The 18,771-nt window shown below is 38.8% G+C and overlaps 1 protein-coding gene across 6 annotated transcripts in view; it reads right to left on the reverse strand.

The window, feature by feature from the left end:
* SCMH1 (Scm polycomb group protein homolog 1) overlaps window positions 1–18,771 on the reverse strand; it is a 170,439-nt gene that overhangs the window by 131,659 nt on the left and 20,009 nt on the right. For 2 of the 6 annotated variants that reach the window (XM_059374328.1, XM_059374325.1), the window contains exon 1: window positions 4,133–4,186. Coding sequence is in view for 2 of the 6 variants with exons in the window: in XM_059374322.1 (XP_059230305.1) it covers window positions 4,133–4,186; window positions 5,993–6,017 (79 nt within the window). In the remaining 4 variants the exon portion in view is untranslated. Of the gene's footprint in view, window positions 1–4,132; window positions 4,187–4,268; window positions 4,284–5,992; window positions 6,077–18,771 lie in introns of those variants that run through there. The other 4 variants (XM_059374322.1, XM_059374326.1, XM_059374323.1 and 1 more) reach the window with 4 other exon arrangements.

Genomic DNA, 18,771 nt, shown 5'->3' on the forward strand with positions numbered 1-18,771 from the left:
TATTTCAATAAAACTATCTAAAACTATCTTGTTAAGTCATCACCAGTGTGATACCACTTAGTATGGTATCACTATTCCTTTTTACCTAATGAGGAAATAATACCCAGAGAGGTTGAGTAACAGTCTTAAAGGGTAAAGTCAGTAGAAAAGCTAGTATCTGAAACTAAACTATGCTCTTAACTACACCGCCTCTCTCCAAAAAAAAAAAAAAAAAAAAAAAAAAAAAGACAAAAATACAAGAAAGAAATCTTACAAATGCTTCTAACATAAAATAGCCCAACTCAGATATTCTACCCACTTTACTAAGGTAAAAACTGAAGCACTGAGGCTTATTAGCTTGATCTGGACACCGAATTAATATTAAGCACAGTCTGGGATTTAATGAGGCAAAACTAGATTAAATGGAGGATGTCCAAAGGTACCATGTTTTAAATATTCATAGAGCTTGGAAAACACAAAAGAAGTAATGCAGGCTTACATGCACATATCAATGAGAGGGGCGGGGGGGAGGAGGAAGGGAAGAAGGGACAGAAGAGAAGGGATGTTTTTCTCAGAAGCTCTAAAATAGAAAAAAGACACATCAATTGTACTTCTGAAAACCCACTGAGACAGAACTCTTTCAATGTTAGATAGCAATTGTGATTTTAATAAACCATAACCCTATGCTGATAAGCACAGAGATCAAAAAGGAAAAGCTGGGAGGAACACCTGCCCCACTGTGGCCATGGAGGACAACCTACAGAGGAGGCAGGACAAGGGACTAGTCTGGAATGTACCACTGATTAGCCACTCTCTCTTATTAGCAACTATTCCTAGTGCCTTTTAGCTGATTCTCTGCCTCCAGCTCTCCTTCACTGACTTTTACTCTGTTCACAGAGAGGTGTGATGAGATGGTAATATTCCTCTGGGATGATCTGCCAGAAGAGGGGGAAGGGGAAGCAAGCTAGGCAATCCCCTTCTCGAAGACAGCAATAAATCCTGTCTTGTGCATGCAGCAGATGTGAACAAAGAAGATGGAACAGATCTCTCCTTGGCAATCATCCCTCCCCCACTCCCTCTGTAGCAATTATCCATCTCTGCACGTGCACACAGAGAGAAGAACCCCACAGAACATCAGTATTTCCTTTAACAAGCAAAGCAGCATGCAATGGCTAATGAAAATGCAGAAAGGCTATAACTCCCTTTGTCTTGCAGGCAGTCCTAGAAGACTTCAACTATGTATAATGTGTACCCTTTCCAGAGGCTTATAGAGGTGGGATCCAGAGCATAAGTGAGGCTAATGCTTTCTACAAATCTTCTGGCTCCTGTTTCCTGAACAAGGAAGATGTTTAGTGAACCAGTGTTATCACATCATACTTCCTGGCAGACTTACATGGATCTGATGTCATGAACTAAGTAAAGCACCATCATTCTTGTCACTATCCAGAGAAAAGGACCTAACAGTACTGGCTGATCTACTCTGCCAGTCAGAACACTTTGGAGGTGGAGTTTTATGTTCAAGTCTAGACCTTACACTTTGAATGAGATACAGGGACACAATGTATTCAAAGGAAAGCAATGAGGAGAGTAAAGGTTCAAGAAACTATGGAGGCTTAACCAGGAGAAAAGACAACTCAGGAAACAGGAGAGTTGTTTGCAAATACCCAGCATGTCCTCATGTAGAGGAGAGATGAGACTCACTGTACTTGTTCAATAGTATGCTGAGGGACAGAACTAGGGACTAGTCAGTGTAAGCTACAGGTAGACAGGCTTCAGCTCATTACTAGAAGAACCTTCTGGCAGTCAGAGGTATGCAACTATCAGATAAACTCTGAGAAGGAAAAGTATGAATCTGCCATCATGGAGGTATGGAAGCAAAGGTAAGATAAATTCTTGGTGGAAGTATTAAATCATGAGAAGGACGAGGGAAGTTGGACTAGGTAACCTTAAAAGGTTCCAAATATGATATCCTGCAATTTTATCAGGGTATGGACCTCCTGATTTCATCATTTCAACACTGCACAACTTTAGGTTTACAGCATGGATGGCATATATTTCTACAATACCAACTTTTCCTCTGAAGGCGTGCAGAAATGTGATGTGAGCAGAAGAAATAACAGCAGCAGCAACTTCTTCTTCTTTACCTTCTATTTCTGCAACTATTGTGAACTGGCACCATTAAAGGCACTTTACATACCTTCTCACTAATCTTTGAGAGGCAAGTTCCAACTAGGCTACCGTGAGACTGAGCCAGGAACACATCATATTTGGTTTTTACTTTCCTCATTTGTAAAATAAAGAGGCTGAACTTCATTCACGATCTGTAGGATCCCTTTTAAGTTCTATCACATTATGAGTCTATGGGAAGCAACATCAAGGTACCAGGCCAATTATTTCTTCCTTACCCATTACAACTTAAAACCAGGTGGGATAACCTGGGATAACTTCTTTCTTTGAAGTAATAAACAATGGGGTGCTTGGGTGGCTCAGTCATTAAGCAGCTGCCTTTGGCTCAGGTCATGATCCCAGGGTCCTGGGATAGTGCCCCATGTCGGGCTCCCTGCTCAGTGGGAAGCCTGCTTCTCCCTCTCCCACTCCCCCTGCTTGTGTTCCCTCTCCTGCTGTCAAATAAATTTAAAAAGAAAAGAAATAATGAACAATGTGTGATGCTTTTATTTTATGCACTAAATACAAAATTTAGTGTACGTGGAATTTTTAATAAAAAAATGAAGTCTATTTTGAGCACACCAAGATGGTTAAAGAAACCTTTATTAAAATAAGTTCAATGTTTTACTGCAAAGTAACCTGTTCTATAAATTTGAATTTTATACATTGGATTTTTCTCTTATACTATTTTGTTGTCCACTCAAGTCATCCATGCCAGTCAAATCAGCATCTTCTCCTTGGCGGTTGGTAATTGGGTCAGAAGTTATAACACAGAACTACAGGTTAAGAAGACACAGTAAAAGCCATTTAGTTCAATATCTCCTCTTTCCCTGCCTCCAATTCCATCAACCCCAAGCCAGAGTCTGAATCTTCTTTCTAGCATCCTACAGAGTCCCATCTTAGACCTCCACTGATGAAGATCCTGCACCTCCCTAGGAAGTTCTTTCCATTCTTGGCTGTGGGTCTAGGCCTTAGGAAAGTGATTCTCAATATTTTTTCCATCTCAATAACCACAAGGGAATCCCATCATACGTCCATTAGTAACAGTAGTTTCATCTACAATTGAACTTTTAAAAGAGGTATCTTTTTTTGTTTGTTTTTAAAGATTTTACTTATTTATTTGACAGACAGAGATCACAAGTAGGCAGAGAGGCAGGTAGAGAGAGGGAGACAGGGAAGCAGGCTCCCTGCTGAGCAGGGAGCCTGATGCAGGGCTCAATGTGGGGCTCGATCCCAGGATCCTGGGATCATGACCTGAGCCGAAGGTGGAGGCTTTACCCCACTGAGCCACCTAGGCGCACCTAAAAGAGATATCTTAAGACAGCAAGACACTTTCCCTTTTTATTCGGTATACATCTGTTGCCAAATTTTTCACAGTGCATATAAATAATTTAACACATACATACATTAAAAATAAAGTGGCCCAATGTGGTAAATGTTTATCACAGCAATGGCAGGGAGTTACATAGGAACAAGGTCCCTCAGGGAGAGAATGGCATGTGTTTGATGTGACACCTCCACTGACTCTAACATACTTCGGGGTGGGTGGGGTGGGTGCTGAATGTCACCTAGCTCCTTGAAAATCACTGCTCATCTCTACCTCAATTGAGTACGCCTGCTCTTTACCCATTTGGGGGCAGCTTTCATGTGCGCAGGGTAAGTTAGCTGCTTTCTGGTCTTATCAAGGTGAAACTCAATGACTATGTAAATGTCTCACTATAAAATGTATCTGCTTCTTATTCCCTCCCATTCCACCTAATCCATAGTATACTCTTCTGACTGGACACTCTGCCTTCCAACATTACACCTCTATGGTCTAGTTATTTTCTCTTTATGGTGATGGGTTAGCACACGTCCTAATAATTCAGTCTAATTATCTTAGTCCAAGCTCAAGGGTATTTTTACCAAATATCCCTAGATTTCTCTCTTCTATTATGAAGATCCTGCAGCAATACTGCCAGGGTTCGGATCTGGTTCTATCACTTACTAGTTGTGTAACCTTGGCCAAGTAACTTAAGCCTCTTTGCCTTGGTTTTCTCATCTGCAAAATAAAGACAATAACAGCAATTAGCTGAGGTGCTAGGAGAATAAATAGGATACACAGGAAGCACTTAGACCAGTACCTGGATATTGTAGACAATCAATGTTAATGTGCATTGTTGATTCCTTCTTCTCTGTCATCATCATCCTCATGCCCTGCTATTAATTAGGAAACTGTCTTACTACACACCCAAAGCGTTTACTGGTAATTTCTATTGAATTTTTATGTTCCCTCTTTATCAATCCGAAACATTCTTTACACTCCAATATAGCTCCCTCTGACAAACCTGTTTGAAGTGAAACTTACTCACTTAGCATACCCACTACTACAGCCTGTTTTCATTACGTTGTGATACACACTCATGCTTCACCAATTCAAATTCCTTTTTTTTTTCATACCTCTATTCAAAACCCATCTCCTAAAACACGGTTTGGAAAAGCCAGAGAGTAAATAATTTCAGTTTTATGGGACACACAGTTTCTGTTGCAACAACTCTACCACTGCAGCATGAAAGAAGCCATAAATTACACATTAACAATAAACATGACTTTGTTCCAAAACACCTTTATTTACAAAACAGGCAGCCAACAGGATCTGACCCACCAGCCACAGTTTGTTAATCCCTGATATAGAGGAATTCTTCCCTAAATTCTGCTTGGGTATGACCATCCCTCTGTTCTACTTCAAGCATGCACCATATTTATTTACAAGCTTCTAAGTATTTGTATGTGGTCAGTCTCCTACTAAGATTGGTGTACACATCCTTTAAGGAGAGCTAGTCTTGAATTCTTTAAATGAATGTATCTAAGCCTAGGAGTAATGTGGGGCAGTAAGGACACAAAGACAAAGTCCTAGCCTGTGCTCACAAAGAACTCATAGATTAGTACGACAGACAGCAATTCAAATACAAAATCATAACATAATGTGACTTTTGCTCTCACAGAGATTTCCTATACAAAGTGCTCTAGGAAAACAGAAAGGAATGATTAACTATACTTGGGGAAGTGAGGAAAGCTTCACAGAGATGAAATTGAGCTAGGACTGTCAGAAGAAAGATAAATAGACATTTTAGGCAAAGGGAATATAATATAAAGGTGCTCAGACATGAAAATGGACAGCATATTTGGACAACAGCCAGCAGTTTATTATAGATAGGAAAGCACAGGGTAAGCTATAGAGATAAAGGGAGATGAGAACAGAAAAGTAGGTAGGCTGCGAATAAAGAGCCTCATTTGCCACACCAAGACAATGGTATATTACATATTGAGGCACTTGGTATCATCTCAAAGATTATGTTCAATATCAAGATCTGACATTAATATTTTATATCCATAAAGGGATTTTAACATTTTTAACAGACTTTTACATAATTTCCAATGTTCATATAGCTGCCATATTTAATACTTACATGCCTTCTAAATTCTGATACTGATCATCAACTTGTGATACAGTGAGAAGAAAAAGATTTAAAGGCAAAAGATCTAGAATTAAATTGCACAGCATATAGTACATGATTTTGAGTAAGTCTCTTAACCCCTCATTGCTGCCATAAAACAGGAATAGCAACTGTACCTACTCTACAAGATTACTGTAAAAATGAGGTAAGACAATTATGTGAAGAGTACTTCGCAAACTATAAAGAGCTGTATAAACGACACTAAAGTTTTGTTAAAATTGCAGGGTTAAGTTGGCATGAGACGATGAAATTCTTTTATTCATTCTAATCGCTTTTTCTGACACAGATTCATATACAACCTAATAGAAGAAAATTCTCTATTTCTATTACATATAAATACAGGTTCTGACCTTTTCGAGGATCCGATTTTTGCATGGTACCATCAGCTATATCAAATAAGAAAGCGTTCCTCCTTAGCAAGACGGAGAAATCTGGAAGCAAAAGACAGAAAAAATTAGAAACATGAACTACTGTATATCAAATAAGACATGCAGTGAAATTAGGTTTTTATCAGAGGCAGCAAACAGTCTGGACACCCAAAATGGTTCCCAAAGGCAGCAATTTAGGTGTAAGTTTTCAGTTTCCAGGATCCTTCCCTCAGTTTTGTGGGCTCAGAACACTGATTCTGTTAAAAACAGAATATATTCTTGAGGGTCGTTCTACAGATCATTAAACAATGATGGATAAATAAGAATGTTAACTTATTAATTTATTTTGAGAAATATAACAGTCACATGATGTAAAACATTATATGCTGAAAACTACAAAATAATGCTAAAAGAAATTTAAGAAGACAAAAATGGAAAAGACATTTTGTGTTCATGAATTGGAAGACTAACACTGTTAAGGGGACAATACTACCCAAAGAGATTTACAGACTCAATGCAATCCCTCTCAAAATCCCAATGATGTCTTTTGCAGAAATATAAAAAGTCATCTTAAAATTCATATGGAATTTCAAAGGACCCCAAATAGCTTAGACAATCTTGAAAATCAAGTCTAAAGTTGGAAGATTCACACTTCCTGATTTCACAACTTACTACAAAGCTAGAGTAATCAGAGCAGTGTTGTACTGGTGTAACGACAGACACACACCCCAATGGAACAGAACTGAGGGCCCAGAAATAAACCCTACATTATACAGTCAGATGATTTGTGGGAAAGGTGCCAAGACCATTCATGGGAAAAGGATATTCTTTTCAACAAGTAATGTTGGGAAAACAACACTGTAAATGTACTTAATGCCTTTAAGTGGTTAAAATGGTAAATTTTACATTACATTTATTTTACTACCAGAAAGAAAGAAAGAAAGAAAAGAACAGGTAACAGGTGGGTCTGCATCACAGTCCCATTCAACCATCTCACAAGAGAAATAGACAAAGCTTCACAGGGATTTAAAAGAAACTAAGTTCGGGAGTTACAACATTGACTTATCTGAGTAATCCTAGATGAAACCAGCTATCAATTTTCTTTACGACGTCCCATTCTGCAGGCTTCCAAGCTATCCTCTGATAAATACATCCTTTCTTTGGATAACATTATTATCTATATAAAGCATGTGGTAGAGATGGGCTTTGAGTCTGAATACCAATTCTGTCACTAGCTTTGTAAACTTAGACAAGTTACTAAATGTCTCTGAGCCACAGTTCCTGTATCTTTTTTTTTTTTTTTTTTAAGATTTTATTTATTTGTCAGAGAGCGAGCACAAGCAGGGGGAGCGGCAGGCAGAGGGAGAAGCAGGCCCCTTTTTGAGCAAGGAGCCTGATGTGGGACTTGATCCCAGACCCTGGGATCATGACCTGAGCCAAAGGCAGATGTTTAACTGACTGAGCCACCCAGGCTCCCCAGTTTCTGCATCTTTAATGTGGGAATAATAGTGTCTACTCCAAAGGGTTTGTGAGCGTTGAATAGCATTATCTATTTTAATGAACAGATACAAGTAAGTATGTGATAGGTAGGGAGTTCTCCTCCCACCTTCTTAGCTTTTTTTCACAGTACTAATCCCTAACAACTTCGGTCAGGTCCTCTCCACTTCACTGGCATTCACACAATCACCACCACAGCTCTCTGTAGATTAAAGGCCTTCCTAGTATCTCTGTCAGAAACCTTCTCTTTCAAAGTCCATGTCCAAGTCTTCTCTCCAAAACCAACAACATCCAAAAGACCAAAAGCAAATGTAGAAAAATTCATTTTCTGCCTATATCACAAATCTCTCCTATAGGAAATCTATCCTCCCCGAGGACAGACAATGTCATAGGCTTATTTTATATCCCACACATTACCCACACATTATTATTAAAAATAAATGAGTTTTTTTTTAATTGGCTTTTCAACAGGTCTAAGATTTTTATAACAGGACCTTGCATAAATTTCCAAGTACCTAAGTTCTGCTTTTATACTTGTAGTACAAAGCAATAAGGTAAAAACAATACCTACGGTTCTCTTTCAGTGATGAGAACCAAAGCAAAATATATGAGGTGTCACAGGGTGTGACCATGACTATTTCAAAGCCTATTATACTAAAACTGGCGTGTATTAAAAGTGCCAAAAATAAGAGAATAGGTCCAATGTTCCACCATTAAAAAACTCAATAATGAAGCTGATCTGAAATCAGGCAAAATTTAAAAATCCACTTAATCACCACTTAAAAAGCAAAACATCAAATCAAGTAATCGTCAGAGATTAACACCAAATCAGAATTCGTATTGCTGATTTATTCCTAAATCAGTGGTAAGACATTGAATTTTACCTTATCTGACTGATCTGAACTCCTTCAGCTACACCAATTGGGATTACCACCATATATATTTATTAAACATTTATTAAAAGACTGGAACCAGGAGACACAGAACCGTAACAGAAAAAAGGAAACTGAGAGGTTACAAAGAAAAGAGGCTAGGATCCTTTTGTTAAATAGACTTTCACGCTGTTATTTGGAACCATGATAGGGGAAGGAAATCAACTATGTGCTAGTTTCTGTGCTATACACTTTAAAAATGACTTTGTGATAAAGTATAACATACTGAAAAGTGCACAAATCCCAAGTACAAAGCTCAATGAGCTTTTACAATGTGTCTCTAAACCAAGAAAGACATTGTTACCAGCACCCAAAGAAGTACTCCTTTGTGTCCTCTCCCAGTGACCACTCCACCCACGAGTAAACACTGTCTTGACTTCTGTCATTGTAGAACAGTTTTGCTTGTTTGGAACTTCATATAAACAAAATTTACCACATGCGCTCTTTCAGGTCTTTTTCCCTCCACTCAAAATTTTGTTTGTGGGGTTCATCCATGTTGCCCCTAGCCCACTTCTACCTTCATTACTTGATTTAAAGAACCCAACAATTCTAGTATTGCAACAGGTGCCAGGATCAGGCTCCCCCTGACCAACATCGCTTGCAGTTTTAGTGGCACAGGGGTGCAGAGACAAGCGGGGACCTCGGGCGACCACTGACACGGTGGCTGGGAGTGCGCACCGCCTGTGGGAGGTTGCAGTGCTCAGTGGAGATTGCAGAGGGGGAGTCTGTGTGTTCTGATTTCAAGCTTTACTCTCATTTAGTTTTTTTTTTTTTTTTTTAAAAGCTGAGATTAACTGAGAGAGATTAATTAAGGCATTCGAGGTCACACAGCTACTAAATAGAAAGGCTAAAATTAAAGACTGTTTAATTTGAAAGTCCATGCTCTTTCTGGTTCCATTATGCTTGCTTACTGTATTTTAAAACAACAAAAAAATTAATCCCTTTCCTGGTTTATGTGTAGAGGCTTGGCAAACAGTCAAGGACCATGCAAATTAAGAAAGTATTGTTAGCAGAGGAGTTACCTAGTGCAATGGCTTTTAAAACTTTTATGACTGTGACCCACAGACTTAACGCCAGACATTTATATACAATGATATGCACTCCTGAAAACCTTGCACTTTGTAAAAATTATGCACTAAAAATGGTCTTGGGGGAAAAACAGAGTTAGAAATAGACTAAAAAGCTTATGGAACTTTATATCTTTATACACACACACACACCATAAGGATCTGGGTCATTAAGAAAGGGTTAAATTAGGTTCAACAAACTAAATTAAAAAGAAGGGCAGCACAATTCATTTTAGAGTAATTTCCAACTAAAACGATTCTTAAAAATAAAGATTTAATATATAATCGAACAAACCTGTAGTTACCAGAACATTAAGCTTCTAAGAGTGACTTATTTCCTCCAGGGTTTCCTGGAGTGAAGATTTGAATGCATGTCACCATCTGCAGACAAGAACCACTTAATAAAAGCTTTTCATGGTGACAGAATTAAAATCTGAGGTCAGCCTCATATGGCTTTGGGGACCAGTAAGACTATTAACCCATTTACCACCTTTTATCTGTTCAGACTGCCCAAGCAGACCTTTGAAAAATGTCTATGCTACCAGGTACCAGAGATCTCAAGATCAACTTAGAACCAAGTTAGTAAAATTAGAATCTAGTAAGATGGAATCCTGTATAGAAAACTATCTCCTCAGACATAGAGCCCTGAGAGTAGATTAAATCCTCACCTGCTTAAGTTACTAAGACAGGTACATAAAGTAATTTGGGCTCATCGACAGAGTGGCATCTAGAAACCATTCTATAAATCCCCCCAAGTCTTGGGTTCTTAGCCTAAAAGTGAGTTATGACTCCCTGGCATTATCCAGGGTCCTGCATGAATCTTAACAGAATTACAAACTTGGGGCAATTACGGTTTCCTTATAAGAAGAAACTGAAATGCAACTTAGGCCTAAACTTGGGCTAGTTCATTCCAGGTCACCGAAGAGTCATTTCCTCAGGGCTTCAAATTCTTCTCCAGTAAACTAGGAGGTGAGAACTCTATAGCACATTTCCAGGCAGGTCCCATGTTTACTAGAAACAAGCTGCATGCCTGTTTCCTCATCATACACCTCCACAAGTGTCTGATTTTATGGCTTCATGGAAAGTCCTACTGTTATTGAAATATGGGAACTTTATCAAGTGATATCAGTTGTCTTCTTGCAAGCTACTCAGGCAATTGCCCTGACACCTATTTCTGGTTGGGAGTCTTTGAGACTACCTCCTTCTTCTCTGCATCAGGCAGGCCAGAGACGACCAAGAGGCTTCCAGTGAAATGTGTCCTGTGTGAGTCTGAAACAGTAAGCAATCTCAGGAAAGGGCTCTCTTCTCCAGAAGATGCCTGAGAAGGCATGGGTAATATCTGAGATGTGGTATTAAGCTTAGGCATATTATAGATTTTTTTTCATGTCATAAATTTTTAAAAATTATTTGAGTATGATGAAGAATATAAACATTCCAAACAGCAAAGGCAGAAGAGTGGTACCATTTGCTAAGTCATTCCATATTTACTAGGAACCTTCTTTATGCTAACAAATCAGAAAACCTTTTCTACAGAATCAGAGAGCCAGCAGGAACCAAGAGGCATGAGAAGAAAAAAATTTATGTTTCACTTCAGAGAGAAGTTTCTGCTTGCTTAGCTTTTTGAGTGTTTTTTTGTTGTTGTTGTTGTTTTATTTTTTTAAATCCTGGAAATTTAGTTTTGGGGACATAAGATGCTTTTCTCAACTTCCTCATCTTTTGACCCAGCAATTCATTCCTTAATTAAGATCTACTTTAATTTTTCTTCATTCTAAGTCTCTGGGGTTCACTGGGCCAGGATTTGTGGTGGATTTTATTTCAGAGAACAATCTTATATGGTGATACTAGTTCAGAGAACCCCAGAAATTTATTTCATCAAAATCACTGACAGGTGTAAAGCCTACACAACACTCTAATACAGGGCAGTGATTCGTTACTTTTTTTTCCCATTCTGACACATCTGAAAAATACAAAATGCTATCAGTGACAGCAGGCTCATTAAACACACTGGTTTTCCAGAACAGGGTAGGACGGCGGACTTATTTGATGGGGAGAGAAGCTCCATGGGATGAAGGTGTTTTGGAATCTCCAAGGGTATTGGTGTTATTAGGAAAAGCACCTCCCTCAGTCCACATGCTTCTTCTACCACCCTCCCCTCTGACAGAGTCTAGAGCAGTGTCACCCAAAAGAAACATAATTCAAGGGGAGCCTGGGTGGTTCAGGTGGCTAAGAGTCGAACTCTTGATTTTGGCTCAGGTCATAATGTCAGGGTTGTGAGATCAAGCCCCACACTGGGCTCCACACTCATTGTGGAGCCTGTTTAAGATTCTCTTTCTCCTTGGGGTGCCTGGGTGGCTCAGTGGGTTAGGCCTCTGCCTTTGGCTCAGGTCATAGTCTCAGGGTCCTGGGATCGAGCCCTGCATCGGGCTCTCTGCTCCGCAAGGAGCCTGCTTCCATCTCTCTCTCTGCCTTACTCTCTGCCTACTTGTGATCTCTTTCTCTGTCAAATAAACAAATAAAATCTTAAAAAAAAAAAAAAAGATTCTCTTTCTTCCTCTCCCTCTCCCCACCACACTCCCTCACTCTCTCTCTCAAGAAAAAAAAAAATTACATGTAATTAAGATTAATTAAAATTTACAGTTCAGTATTTCAGTTCACTAACCACATGGCTATATGTTAGACCATCCATTATCTAGAGGAAATAAATTAGAAACTTAAATATTCAGTACTTAATGTGTTCTAACCACTTTACTTGCATTAAGTTGTTCAATTCTCACAGCCCAGTAAGGCAGGTACTATTATTTTATTTAGTATTTTATTAATTTATTTATTGAGAGAAAGCACGTGAGCAGGAGGTAGGGGGAGAGGGAGAGAGAGAATCTCAAACAGGCTCTGCACTCAGCTCATGCTGGGTTTGATCCCACGACCCTGAGATCATGACCTGAGCCAAAATCAAGAGTCAGTTGCTTAACCAACTGAGCCACCCAGGCACCCCAGGTGGGTACTATTATTATATCTATATGAAGATATAGAAAAAATCCATACAGGGAGCTGTCTTAGAATTTGCCCAAAATTATACAGTTAGCAAATGGTGGAACTGGGATTCAGAGCAAGGTAAATTGGCTGATCTCTTGCCTCTGAGGTTTGGGGTTTTTTTCCATGAAAACTAGACTAGTATGCCCTAGGAGTAAACACAATCTTCTGCCTCTGGTTAGAGGCTTCCAGCACCGGGTGATTTTCTCCGTCATATGGCCCTATCCTGGTTATTTGTTAAGTTAGATAATGTCCCTCCCCTCCTTAAAATCTTCCAAAGGCTCCCATAGCTCTTACAATTAAATCCAAGTCCTTTATCACCCTTACCCACTCATCCTCCATGATCTGACCCCTCCTCTCCTACATCCCTCGTCATTCCCACGCTCCAGCCATGCTTCCTCTTTTCCTCCAGATGCCCGCCAAATTCCTCACTACCTGAGGCCCTGCACTGCCTAGAACGTTCCACCCCATATTCACATGGCTCACTTCTTATCATTTGGGTCCCAGCTTAAATATCCCCTCCCCAGAGCACCCTTTCCTGACCACTCTATCTAAAGTAGTCACCCAGACGCCCTCTATGATACTGCTCTGAGTTCTGCCCAACAGTTAGCATCATGTACAGTCATCCTTGGAATGGTGCCTGTATGGAAGAGGCATTCAGTAAGTATTTTTGAATGAAATGAATGAGTCCTAATCATTAAGGGGAAAAAAAGGCATATAATTTTAAAATTACATAAGCAGAACATGGTGACTACTTTCTGAATTTAAAAAATATGTGGGTGATTTGTAAGTAGAGCTTACAGGTGATTTATGAGAGTTTAAGACAAATTTTTCAAAATGGAACAAAACAAGCTGGGTCCTTCAGTACTATAAGTCAGTCTCAAATCTGACAGGATCATTACAAACAGGTAATGAGAGGCTGAAAGGAGTTGAGAGACACAATTGTGAATACAACTGAGCTTTTCAAAGACTTTTCTGAATACAGTCCTCATAGCTCATTAAGGAAATCCATCTAACACTTGGCAGCACTGAAAAATAGGTAAAAGTACCATCAGAGCATCAGAAACTTTGAGGAGTTTTTGTCATGTATCATCTAAATACAGCTGCATAATGGAGAAAATCAATCAATGCTGAAAGCCTATAATCAACACAGGTAAAGGGTATTTCCTGGCAGGGCACGCTAAATAGACCAACTGTCCTGCGAAAAAGCCCACACTTTGAAACAAAATGTGGGAGTTTGATGGGAAGTGCTGAGATACCCGAACTCTGTAGACCTGCGCAGGCACCCCACTCTATGCAAAGAAGCTTCTAGAGGCACTAAATGCACACTATTTTAAAGATACTTTCAAAGGGAAAGAGACAACAAGGAGGACTTGAAAGACACTGAGAAAAAGATTAACAAAAGGCACTCTCTAGAATTCTCTAGAAAATGCCATGGGATGATGTAAGGTTGGAAACGATAATGTAGGAGCACAAATAGTACAGAGAGATTCAGATAACGAATAACTCACTAAATAAAATTCTTCATAGCGGCAAAACAATATACATAAGAAAACTGTAATGTAATTAAAAATATCTGAAATGTACTTGCACTCCTGGCTTCCAAATTAGTTAAAATACCTCATTTAAGAAATCTCCTTCAGAAAAGTCATAAAGAATCACCAGAGAAACGTCAATATAGCCAGCTGGATGGAGGGACAGATAAATAGATATGTGACATTTACAAGTAATGGCAAAATTTAGGTGGTGGACATGAGGCTTTTTATTGCAAAACCTTTCTGATTTTGTTGTATGTTTGAAATTTTTCATCAGTAAAAATAAACTTGAAAATATCCCAAAGAAACTGCTGTCTCAAAGCTTAACAGCAGGCAGTAGTGAAAAGATGGGTAACAAAATGGAAGGAATGAACGTTTTTTTAGCACTCTTACATATAATGACCATTCGTCACAACAAACCTGAGAGGTACATGACATTATCTCCATTACACACACTACACACTACACACACACACACACACACACACAAACACCCGAGGCTCAAAGAGTACTTTAACAAAGTTATTTGGATTATCTGTGAATATCAAAATATACACATATGCTTAAAAACCTACCTAAAATCATAATCGAACCCTTATCATTTATTTTCCACAGGTTTCCAAGAAAGTGACCTTTGCTTGAAGAAGCACTTTACAAATAGTGAGAACACATAAAATGTACTTTATAAAGCAATACTTCTTAAAATGTATTATATAAAATATAAATGACTTCTAGTTTCAAAATCCTTTTTAATGTTCAATGCTAACTGACTCATATTATCTTCTTTGTATTAAAATCATTTGTAAATATCTTTTGGAGTCCTTTTAATTCTGTAATTTCCTCGAAATTAGGATCCATATCTGATTCATTTCTACATTCTTTGTAATAGCATCTTGTATTAGATACAAGTAGTTAGTGAATGTTTACCTATGGAGAGGAAGTCAACATGATCTTCATAATAGATATACAAGGTAGCTAGGATACCTGTTCACATATTAAATACTTGAAGAAACAGAGGCAGAGTAAACTCTGATGCTATTTCTTCGTGAAAAAGCTCACTTGTTGAACTAGGGCTTCAGTCTTTTCCTATTGCACCACTGACTCAAAAAGGACATTAAGCCTGATGCTCTAGCTCAGAGTCTGGCAGAGTATCCAAAGGAAAAAGCTTTAGTTATGTTATTTTTTTTTAATGCTTGAGAAATCCTGAAAGATGGATCCTAATGTAAGAGGTTTGTAAACCTCTTGATTTCTTTCTATTAGGAGAGTGATAGAAAATGAAAATGCTTCTTGAAAATCGCAAGCTTTGTTACAGGTTACATAATACTCAACAAAACCAGAAGCTGATATATAACAGCTAACATTCATACTTACCTCTTCTCACCAATTCCATGTATACACGTTATTTTGTATGATTTTCTGTAATACTCAGTGAGAGATTTCTATTATTCTCATTTCACCAACGAGGAACTTTCAGAGCTGGGAGACTTAGTAGGAAGTTGAACTGGGATTTAAAACAACCTCAGTCACGCTCTTTGCAGTATCCTATGTTATTATTTGCTTGAACGCAACTAGTCAATGGCCTTCTAAATGGTTTCTCTCTACTTCACTCTATCATGTGTATGGCAACTAGAATAATCCTTCTAAAATAAAAATTCCATCATGTTGCTTCTCTGCTTAAAATCCTTTAATGGGGGCGCCTAGGTGGCTCAGTTGGTTAAGCCTCTGCCTTAGCTCAGGTCATGATCTCAGGATCGAGCCCCGCATCGGGCTCTCTGCTCTGCAAGCAAGAAGCCTGCTTCTCCATCTCTCTCTGCCTGCCTCTCTGCCTACTGATCTCCCTCTGTCAAAAAAAAATAAATAAAATCTTAAAAAAAAAAATCCTTTAATGGATCCATGTAGCCTGTGGTATGAAATCTACCAAAGTCCTTGGCATTGCATATATCACCCCTCAAAGCCAAAATTCTTTGAGATTTGGCCCCTGACTACTTCTCTAGCCTCATCTACCCATCTTCTTTTCTTTAGCCTCTTTCCTTAACTTATTCTAAATGAGCTGTACTCCCTCAACTCATCTGTAAGTTCCTCTTCCCATAATGCACTCAACCTGTCAACTTAACTCATCCTTCAAAATTTAACTCAGAAATCAATGAATTTCCTCTTCCTTAGCCCTCTTAGCTCTTTTCCCTAGATAATCATTTCCTATTCTATTCTATGTTTATATCTGGTTCATACTTACAGCATTTCAATACTGTATTACAATTATTTGTTTGCATACCTCTCCTGCTTGTTTGACAGCAAAGCCCTAAAGGAGGTCTTGGTCATCTTTACTTCTTTACCCTTCCCTAGGGTCTAATACAGTGCCTGAAAGTAGCAGACACCAGATACATATAAGTTTCTTGAGCTGAATTCAAATAAACTTACTTAGAAAGTTTAAAAATGTTAAAACAGGATTTGGATTTTCCAAAATATAAATGTTTCAAAGGAAAAAAAGAGCCTGAAACTCTTTAATAGAATTGTGTATAACAATGGCAATTGCCCTGAAGGTCCCTGTTAGCACTCTGTGCCCCAGCTGGGCCTCCAGAAGGTTCATTACTTTCATATTATCACTGTGGCAATTTATTAATGAGCTCAACACTAGCAAGACAAATTGAAATGACAGCCCTGGAAACTAACATCTCTTATTTATCACTGGAGCTAGTATCTCAGTAGCAGTGCCATGGATAAGCTTTCTTTAATGCAAAACAATTACAGAGTATCTTCTAAGAAACCTACAAACACTGTGATTGGTACTAAGGGGAATCCAAAAAAAGTATCGGTCCTTATTACCATAGGCAAAAAATGTTTCAGAAAAATAACTCAAAACTGAAAAACACAGATGCCCATTAGAGTGATGGTAAAGGACTCATTATGCAATTCATCACTTTAAAGGGTCAATTACCTATCCAAGGATGAACTGAAACACCACTGGGGTTCCTCTTTCTCCACGTTGATGGAGGCAGTATGCATGAGAGCCAAAAACTGGTACTAGGCATTCTGGCAGAAGGAAGGTCTGCAAAACTAAAGCTACCACTCCTCCAAAAGTCTGAAGGCTTCTTGGTATCGCAGCATTCCTACCAATGATTTAAAGTTGCTCTCCTGAGGCAAAACAAAGGCAAATCTTAAGCCATTAACACATAAAAGTAAACTTTAAGTGCAACTAGACATAAATATGGTTTAAAAAGGAGAGGGAAATAGCAAGAAATCCTGTGGATACAGGCAGATACTACTCACTCACTGTCTTTCACTAATGACTATGATACTGCCAAGTAACACCCCTGTTTTGGCTTCTTAACCTGCTACAACAGAGTACCACCAACTGGATGTAATAAAGGAAATTTACCCTCTCACAGTTCTAGAGGCTAGATGTCTGAAATCAGGGTTTTGGCAGTGTCAATGCTCTCTCTAAACCTTGAAGGGGAAGATACCTTCCTGCCTCTTTCAGTTTCTGGTAGCCTTAGGAAACCAATAGATTTTGGTACTGATGGGAGTGGGGTGCTGCTCTAACAAACAGTTAAAAATGGGGAAGTATCTTTGGAATTGGATAATGGGTAGAGGCTTAATCTAAAAAACCTAGATTGCCCTGAAGAGATGTTTGATATAAATAGGAACCTTAAAGATGTTTCTGGTGAGGTATTAGAAGGAAACAATGAATACATTATTAGACACTGGAGAAAAAGCAATTCTTGTCATAAAGTGGCAGAAAACTTATCTGAATTGTGCTTGGTCATTGGGTGAACTTTGATATTTAACTGAAAAAATTTCCAAACAAAGTGTTGAAGTCTGGTCTAGTTTCTCCATGGTGCTTACAGTAAAATATTAGCTGAGATAAACTGAGGAATGAACTGTTAAGCAAGAAGGAATCAGCACTTGATGATTTGGAAAATTCGCTGCCTAACCAGACTACATACTCTGGAAATAGGGCCAAGGGTGTGGCTGGACAATCGTTTGCCTGTGACTCATGGATACAGTCAACCATCTCAGAAGCTAGGAATAGAGATATGGTTATCCAGAAAGATTTGGAGCCTCTTGTCAGAAGGTCTGGATCCCCAAGAATGACATGAAAGACTGATGAGGTTTTTGAGAATTTTATACCAACAGGAGTGCTGTTGGTCTGGACTGAAGGGAACAAAGATGTAATAAAAGGAAGGAAGGGCAAAGCCACACATGTAAAGGCCTGGGCCAATGGGTCCCTCTAGGTGTAAAAGGGTGGAGGTGTCCTATCAGACCAGAGCATCAAGTCACAGAGAATTCTCTCAGGCCTTGAGATCTTGTGAATTTGCTTTAGACTGGTGACCTTTTTATTCCCTCCATTTTCTCTTTGTAATGGAAATGTCTTTCCTATGCCTGTCCTACCTTGTACCTTGGAAGCAGATAACTTGTGTTCTAGGTTTCACAGGCCCACAGATGGAGAGTTTTGAACCAGGATGGACCATACCACAGACTCACCCAAACTTGATTTCGAAAATGATATCTGAGACTTTTTGAGCTGATCATATTTAGGTGAGATTCTGGACTTAAGAGTTAATGCTAGAAATGGGTTAGGATGTTGGGGGGATGTTGGAAGGGGATAAATGTATTCTGCACAATGGAAGTTCATAAATTTTGGTGGGCCAGAGGTGGATTGTTACGTGTTGAATTCACTATTCATCAAGTTATGGGTTGTG

The sequence above is a fragment of the Mustela nigripes genome, chromosome 14, assembly GCF_022355385.1.
Source record: "Mustela nigripes isolate SB6536 chromosome 14, MUSNIG.SB6536, whole genome shotgun sequence".
NCBI lineage: Eukaryota > Metazoa > Chordata > Mammalia > Carnivora > Mustelidae > Mustela > Mustela nigripes.